At 37.9% G+C, this 9362-nt stretch overlaps 1 protein-coding gene across 1 annotated transcript; it reads right to left on the bottom strand.

The window, feature by feature from the left end:
• Positions 1 to 2323: 2323 nt before the first annotated feature.
• Positions 2324 to 3783, bottom strand: LOC131845761 (uncharacterized). The gene has a single exon (XM_059194853.1). It carries the CDS (start codon positions 3544 to 3546, stop codon positions 2518 to 2520), a length of 1029 nt encoding a protein of 342 aa, XP_059050836.1. The 5' UTR covers positions 3547 to 3783; the 3' UTR covers positions 2324 to 2517.
• Between the last annotated feature and the right edge of the window lie 5579 nt (positions 3784 to 9362).

Here is a 9362-nt window from a genome sequence, read left to right as displayed (position 1 = left end):
GTTTTGATGCGGTTGTCTTATAAAAGGCTAAATATTTAGATTTAGCTACATTAAGGGTAAGCAAATTTCTCTGTAACCATTTAGCCATCGTTCCCATGCCTGTCTCAGCCGCATCAATCAATCTACTCCAAGTCTTCTCCCGAAAAATGATAACTGTATCATCGGCATAACAGAAAATTTCTGCATTCAGTATCGGTAGTTCCAAGATGTCATCCATATAAATACAAAACAATGTAGGTCCAAGAATACTGCCTTGCGGCACGCCTACATCTATTTTACGCAGGTCGCTTGTTGTTGAATCTATTTTCAAACATTGATAGCGATTTGTGAGATAGCTATAGAACCAATCCAAAGACGTACCCCGCACGCCCTTGGTCTCAAGTTTGCTTAAAAGGATGGGCACGGATACGGTATCGAAAGCCTTGGACAAATCAAGGAAAACGCCCAAACAACAAAGATTGCTATCCAATGACTCCGACACTACACTGACCAGTGATAGTAGGGCATCTTCTGTAGATTTTCCACTCCGGAAACCAAATTGTCTATCAGAAAGTAAGCTGTTTTTATTCAAGAAACTGATAAGACGTTTGTTTACGATTTTCTCCAAAAGTTTAGAAAGTGTACTCAAAAGCGAAATAGGTCTGTAATTGCTAGGGACTGATTTATCACCGTCTTTGTGTATGGGAGAAACAGCAGCAATTTTCCAACATTGGGGAAAAATTCCAGAGAGGAGACTAAGGTTAAAAATGTGTGTCAAAGGACCAACAACAAACTTTTTGATTTGTTTTAACAGGTATGGAGTATAGCCATCGATACCTGGGGCACTATTGGGTTTGAGAAGATCAATATGCTTAGCTATTTCATACGGATCGGTTGGATGAAGAAAGAATGAGCATCCATCTTTAGGTACTTTTTTTGAATAGATATCTGAAGCCAACGCCGCCTCCGACTTGTTGAGCATGGTTAAAGTTTCATCAGCCAATTTTCTACCGATTTGAGAAAAGTATTCATTACAGTAATTGAGGGAAGAAATAGGGTCTTTTTGGATTTTTGTCAATGCAATTGGAGATACATGAGTAGAAGGCATATTACATATTTTCTTTATTGATGTCCATAATTTCCTGGAGTTGTTTTGATTCTCTCTTAAAATTTTGGTTTCATATTCTGTTTTAAGGCGTTTTTGTAAGTTGAACAAGAAATTGCGGTATCTTTTGTATGTTACTTGGCATATAGGATCATCAGGATTTTTCTTACTCAGCTGGTGGAGTTTATCACGGTTTTTTTGACATTTTATTAGGCCTGGAGTAATCCATGGTTTTCGAATGAAATGCCTTCGTTTTATGACAGATATTCGAGTATGTTTATTAATCACGAAATTTAAAGTTTCGTAAAATTGTTTAACGGCATCATTAGGGTCATTCGCCTCGTAAATTGAACCCCAATCAACAGACTGAACGTCGCTAACAATGGCTGGCATATCCATTGTAAATTTAGTCAGATTCGATGTGTTTACACTGTCTTTATTGGGACCAGTCATAGCCAGAAGACACATATCATGGTCTGTTATGCTGTTTCCACAGACTATTCCGACACTGGTTGATTTGTCTCTTACAAAAATATGATCCAAACAAGCATTAGCCCGCGTCGGCTTTGTAATAGCGCAAAGAAGTTGGTGACTGGCTAGCATACATAGATATTCGAGACATTGCTCGCTTGGAGAATCATCGGTTATGTTTATATTAATGTCACCTGCAAGAATTATACATTGACGTTCGCCGATATCCAGTAAAGTGCTATCCAAAAAGGCTATAAAGTTATCTAAGTTTTTGAATGATGGGGATCTGTATATGCCCAGTATTGTGATTTCTCTATTTATAGATATTTGAAGGCAATTACACTCTGTAAAGCACGGTTCTTTCGCTGAGCTACTCCATTTATTTTTAATAAAAGCAACAACCCCACCGCTCTTGTTGACATATTTTTTTGTATAAAACGACACATATCCCGGAATCTGTGGAATATAAGGGTCTTTGCTTAGCCAACACTCAGACATAAGAATTGCATCTGGGAGGATTTCCAACCTATTTAAAGAAACTAAAAATTCATCAAAGTTGCGCTGTATACTTCTTATATTAAGACTTAAGACCAGAAAACTGGTGTCTGATGGTAGCACCGCAGTACAGAGCTCTAACTTCTCCAGAGAAAGACATTTTATCGACAGTGTTTTATTAATGTCTTCGTAAAAAACAAGCATTAGAGGTTTTTTTTTTCTTTTTATGGAAGAATCTGAAGATCAGAAATCGAATTATAGACTGTTTGGAGATTGTCTTTGGAGAAGTAAAGCACACGTGAAGGTAGTAGTTATGTTTTGTATGAAATTTTAATGTGTATGTTGTATAGTATGTGGTGAATATTATGTTACAATGTGTAATATTATTGGAAAGTGTTGAGTATAATATATTTTTAACTGTTAATGGAATTAGCATAACATAAAGAAATAAAAATATTATCTTATATTTAGTGAGGTGGACCAAGTTTCTCATCCAAATCCTGGTATGAGAAAATTCGGATTGCTTGTTTATTTTCATTTTCTTTGATATAGATGCCTCCGTGCCGCACCCAACAAAAACGAAATTTTTGTTTTTGAGCTCGAGATCTAGCTTCACGAAATAAATCACGATTTGCCCTCGTGAGCCGTTCATTAATGTAAAACTTCTGAGCAGGGCTTGGAGTAATCATCTCAGTAGTAACATTCTTTCTGGATCTAGCTGCTCTCACCAGCTCATCCCTTTTTTGGCGGCGCAAAAGTTTTACAACAATAGGACGTGACCTACTGACGACAGAGCTCGGAGACTTAGCGTCTTTGGAACGTTTAGGACCAACTCGACCAACTTCGTCCAGGTCAGCTTCAGTCAGTGAAACTCCGATTTTTTGGGATGCCAGCAATACTATGTGAGGTAGATTTTCATTATCTTCTTCGGGTATACCAATAATTTCTAGCTCATTTTTGATCAAGTTTTGATCCTGTGCAGTGACAAGTTGTTGGAGTTGGCCAACTGATGTTTTCAGAGCGGCGATTTCCAGGTCTTTATCTTGACAGATCCTTGCGCAATCTATAAGTCGTTCGTCTAGTGTTTTTGACAAAGCAGCTGATTGGGCCTTTATTTCTTGTCGTGCCTCATAAACTTCGTCACGTAATCGGCGAATTTCGGAGAATAAGTCGGCTACGCTGAAGTCGGTTTGGACGTTAGTCCCTTCTCCCCTGAGTTTGCTCCCTCTAGTTGTATTTACATTCTGACTTATAGAAAAAGTGTCATGAAGTGACATAGCCGACGAGCGAACTGGAGTACTTGTGTTATCACTTTTGGGCATGAGGCATAGACATGAAGGACAAAACCACTCATTTTTGTAATTTTGAGTGAATTTATTAAATTGCTCTTCTGTTATATTCAAACAAATTAAGTCATAAAGACAATGGCATTTGTGACATTCCATATATGACAGGCTATGTATATTCTTATTGCATCCACTGCAAGAAGTAGCCATACTTTTTGTTGTTAATATGTAATGCAATAAAACTGTAGGTAGTAAGTAGATGTCGACTGCGAAAGTGACTCACCGCTACGCTCCGACTCGGGCGCCGATGCACTTGTAGATGACAGTATCGAAGCAATGCGGCGTAGCTGTTATAAAATTAATTTGAAATGTTTCTTCTTATATCTTTACTAAGGTTGAGCGGATCGCCAGGAGAGTTTTACTACCAGGAAACTGGATTTATGCACTTTAATTTGATACCAAGAATTTTGAGTATATGTAACTTTTAATAATATTAAATGAATAAAAACTACGGAGTTAACTATATACATTATACTATGTAATGATGTAATACGTTATAATATAAATATAATAAAATTATTAATTTAGTTATTAACTAATAGAAAATTTTCCATAGTAGCACATTTTTTCTACCATGCTTCAACATGCAACTTAAAAGAAGAGGTTCTGGGAGTTTTTTTTTTTTTTATGGATGATAATGGAATGGCTCACCCGCCTGCGCTAACGGTTTACGCTGGCGGGGCACCAGTGGAGGATGATAAGATGAGCATTAGGTCAGGTCAGTTAGCCCATCGTGACAAATTCTCTAAGAATTTATCACGATGGTTTCCAGGGGGAACCGCGTGGAGGTCAACCTGACATGGTACATTGCTAGCAATGGGGTTATCAATCCACATTACTAACAATCCCTTCCCAACCAGGTTCTGGGAGTTGGACCTGCTCAACAAAGCACTGGCTTACTGCGAAAGGGACCCATCCTTTCCAAGCCCGACCAATTAGAAAGGGATATGCTATCTTACAATTAATCGCAAATACGTCAATCAGTTAAGACTGTTGAAGGAACATAATAAGTGCAGATATAATTTTATTTTTGTCTATAAATATCTATCAATCTGGAATAGTATACTGAAATATTAAAAGTATTTTAACATCCTGTCTTGGCCGGCGGTAATGACTTACAATCAGGTGAGCCGCAAGTTTTCTCCTCTATACTATAAAATTTGATTAAACAATATTCATGTTTAAAAATTAATTTTATTTCAATCAAAATGTACAATGATAACTAAGCAACAATAAAAATTAAAAGCACCATGTGATGGCTTGTTTAATGACTTTCTTTTATTTGGTTTTTTGGGCTATTGTCAAATGTTTGTTGTAGCACTGCGACTTACGTAGATCAAAACTTTTTTAGTCAAATTTAAATTCAAAAATCATATATTCATGTAAGACATTTTAGCAGCTTTTGAACGTCAAATTGTTTACATTATAATTAAAATTTTTCCCAGTTCAGTATATAGATCCAATTGAGAAGAACTGTCAAGAAACTCAATTGAATTACTTTTTTTTTTATAGATAGTGGCTATATGGATTTTTATATAGTTTTTTCGTTACGTGTACATGTATTTTCAAATTACCTGGTACATAACGCTCGTGACGTTGAAGTTTGTTGCTATCGTGGAAGGATCCTTGTCGAGTAGATAGTGAATGAAGCCGTAATCGACCGGTGGTACGGTCATGGTAAGTAGTCCGCCAAAACGCAGCAGTCGACGTTTTATTTCTTCTACTGACAACGTCCGATTACGATGATCCTTTGACCGTCTGTAAGGTTAAATAAAAATAGCTTTTATTCTATAATAATAATAAATAATATTACCGTTTGCAGTTACTAAGACGCAGTGAAACTGATAATAATCTCAGGACAATTCACACAGCGTTTAGTCCCAAGTTAAGCTAGCTATATCTCTAGATAACTGATACTCATACATATTTTATTTTCGTAAATGTTTACATATTATATGTAGAATAGACCCATACTCATGAATACATGTTTCTGCCGTGCGAGGAATCGAACCTGCGACTATAGGGAGTAAGGCGGTGCTAAACCGCTAGACCACCGAGGCCGTCACTGATGTTGCAAGAAACTGATTATATTCCGGTAACAGAAAATTAAGGCCCTCTCAGCATGTAGGTTTTCTTGATTTTAATTTGGTCATTACTGAGATTTGATTTTTAGCTACTGGAATGATGATTGGCTGTAAAAAAAAACTATTATGAATTTTTATGTAATTAATCAGATTTATGGAATATTAAAATTTATAGAAACATAAATTTTTAAAGACTAAAAATTTATTGTAATTACCCATAATTGCCCATATTTTCACATCAGTACTTGGCAGCTGAATTATAGGTAGACCTATCCGCGCAGATGACTTTGAAAACAGCAGAGTTTAAGGAACCCACGCAGACTGCTTTGAACAACGTATCTAATCTATTCCTTTTTTAAAAATTGATGCACTTACAGCCTCTCCGAATATTTCTGCAGCTCGCTCTTGCTGATCACGTTGTTGGAACACACTGCGAGTCCTGGGAAGGGTACTTCGCTTATTGGCCGTCCTTCAGGACGCATGCTGACTTGCAGCGGCGGGAGACTCCAGAACTGCTGGGTGGTGTACCCAACCATCGCCACGCCACCACACAGAATCAGCAGTAACACGACAATACCGACTGTCCTGCTTACACATCGATATTGGTAGTTTTTTTTAAGGATAATAATGAAATGGCACACCCGCCTGCGCTAACGATTTACGCTGGCGTCGCACCAGTGGAAGATGAAGTTAAGTAGTCAGGTCGGTTAGCCCACCGTGACAAATTCACCAAGAATTTATCACGATGGTTTCCAGCGTGAATTACGTGGAGGTCAATCTGACATGGTACATTGCTGGCAATTATCTACCTTAATCACAGCATCACACATGAGCGCTAGCAATGGCTAGCAATAAGATCATTAAGCCACATTACCACAATGCCCTCTCGGTTTTAGTAGTTTTTTATTTATTTATGATAATGGAATGGTGCGCCCGCCTGCGCTAACGGTTTACGCTGGCAGGACTCCAGTGGAAGATGATAAGACAATCATGACGTCATGTCAGTTAGCCCATCACGACAAATTCACTAAGAATTTATCACGATGATTTCCAGGATGAACCACGTGGTGGTCAACTTGACATGGTTCATTGCTAGGAATAAGATCATCTATTCTATTCTATTTTTCTATTTTATTACTTCATTGAATTAGTGCTAATCGGTGGTTTGTATTCACACACTTAAACTTAAATTGTAAGTAAGAATAAATTATTTAAAAGAGCAACACACAAGTTTCTTGCTTATTCTTCTTGTGATGAGACAGCATTACGAATGAGCGGTAGATTAAAAAAAAAATGTTATGACTATTCAAAAGTGCTTCAATGTAAGTTTATTTGAATAAATGATTTTCTATTCTATTCTATCAATCTACATTACTAATAATCCCCTTTCCTCCCGATTGTGGTAGTTAGCAGAAGACGTTTATAGTGAACTTTAAAAAATCTACATTTTATGGTAGGTTTTGACCCCCAACTTCATGTTGTGGAGGTCAAAACCTCCGATTTTATTCGATCCCCGTTTGACCAATTTAACTGATGGTCAGATGTTATTAGAAAGCTTACCGGCGCTTTGTGTCTACCATTAGCAAAAGATAAACACATGGAAAATGCAGTAAGACCTTTGTGTCTAAAGGACATGTTGAAATAAGGGCTGATGTCAATAATACCTACATTTGCATTCCTTTCCACGCTGTACCATGTTTGACAAACTAATAAATTGTGTACAATTTAAATCATCACAAGCAGCCCAGAACACTTTCAAGCCTGCCATGCTTTTTTTTTTATCTTGGACAGTTGCACAGTACCCGCTGTGAGACTCCAACTCACTAAGAACTCCAAGATAGCTCTCGTTCAACGCCATGTGCCGGAGTCGCAAGATCGAAACAGTCCACCGCGACTCCGACGGCGCTGGCCTACTGTACAGCGGGCCGCATCTCTGCGGGTTCACTATCAGAACCCACTACTTCCCCCTTCTTCCATGGGGAAGGCGCGCGGGGACATGCGCGCGACTTCTTCGGGCCTAGTGTGGTGGGGTGGAACCGCCTCCGCGGTGGTCACCCCGGCCCGGTAGCGATCTAGGGGCGACTTGCGCTGCCCCTGCCTCCCTGATTGCTATGGGAACTGACATCCATCCCCTCCTGGTTCTTGCTACCACGACCTGGTGCCTGAGTGGCCGGCCGTGTCAATCTCTTCCTCTTAGGCGCGGTGCACTTCTTGCTCCCCCCACCCAGTGGCCCGCCGGCCGACCCAGTAGGCCTGCCATGCCTCGGACAACTAACGAGGCATGGCTCAAAAATCCTAAAATGATTGATTCCGCGCGTGTCACTTTTATATTCATACTCTAATATTATCAATGCGATATATCTGTTTGATACCTTTTCATAATAAAACTGATGTACATGAGAACCGAACAGATCTACATGAGATTTGATAGGAAGATCAATCTTGAGATAAATCTTGTGTTCACACAAGGTTGGACTCAAGCTTTATCTGACAATACAGAAGTCATAAACCTAATAACACAAATAGTACTTGCCTCTTAGAAGTTAAATAGAAATAATTCTTCACCATCACGACAGTTTTCAATGAACAATGGCTCCAGTAGTCGTTCATGGAGTACGCCAGACTATTTCTAAGATGAGACTCTGTATTCCCATAACCCACTGTCTTATTTAACCCCCAAAAGGGTCTTCGTAGCCTCTTTTCCATAAACCAGGAGTCAGGGTCTACAGTCCTCATGCTAGGAGCTCTTTAAACGGCTATCTGTAGATATATAACTACAAAGTATTTCATATATTAATTAAAAGTGGTAAAAGTAATTGCATGCCCTAAACTAGACCCAGGTCTGACCACACGAAAGCAAGTTTTAATTTTCTGTACATACATAATTAATATATGATAATACTAACAGGGTGATCTGGTTGAGACATAGCAGAGCTTGTACTACGGTTTCAGTATACAACAATTTTTTTTTTTAATTTATTTAGACGATTTAAAGACGACCTCGGTAGTGTAGTCGTTTAGCACACCGCTTTACGTCCAATGGTCGCGGGTTCGATTCCTCGCACGGTACAAATTCATGAGTATGATTGTTTGTATCGGTCTGGGTGTTTTCTATGTATATTATGTATGTGTATGTATATTTACAAAAAAAAAGTATATATGTTATTATATCAGTAATCTACTAGATGGCGCTGTGTGAATTGTCCAAGGATATTACTGTTTACTTTTAAGTTTCCACGTTAGTTATAAGTTTATTTTCTAGATGAGATTAACAAGATGTCCGCGAGAATCAAGACAAATATTTTATTATTTTTTAATACATATAGATTTCTTTATAATACATATAGATTATAGATTCAGCTCTTTGACTAACACTAGTATTTTATTCGTAGGTACTAGACCGGTCTTGATTTAGTTATTTTCATAAATATATACAGCTTAACTGGAAAATAACGTAGGTACTAAGGTTATTGCAGTCAGCTCTTGGACTACTCGTACCTCGCTATGTATGGTTTAGTTCGTGACTACCATTGTGTGGATTGTTAGCGTGTAATTAAAACATACAAGTAGCGATTCATTAATTATACATTAGTAATGAATTCAGCGCATGTTAATGTGATATATAGATCTATACAGGTCGCAGTGTTACAGGTCATAGCAACTGATAATGGCCCAAACCTCTAATAAAACAAAATTATATATATAGCTACTGGTAATATGTAAGCTGCTGTACCGGACCATGGTATGTTTATTACACAAATAATCAGCGTTAAATCGATATTAAGACTGTATGTCCTCGACCGTTCACTACAAAACTTGCTGCTACGAAAAATTTCTACTTCTAAATTTCTTATTAGAAATAATCTTTATTCAAATAAACTC

The sequence above is a fragment of the Achroia grisella genome, unplaced genomic scaffold (genome assembly GCF_030625045.1).
Source record: "Achroia grisella isolate CSIRO2021 unplaced genomic scaffold, CSIRO_AGI_Agris_v1 utg483, whole genome shotgun sequence".
Classification (NCBI taxonomy): Eukaryota; Metazoa; Arthropoda; class Insecta; order Lepidoptera; family Pyralidae; genus Achroia; species Achroia grisella.
Note: the sequence above shows the minus strand (reverse complement) of the source record. Positions and strands in the feature narration are given on the sequence as shown.

What these genes read in the sequence shown, in the direction of transcription:
- LOC131845761 (XM_059194853.1), bottom strand. Translation starts at nt 3,546, where the DNA reads ATGGCTACTTCTTGCAGTGGATGCAATAAGAATATACATAGCCTGTCA.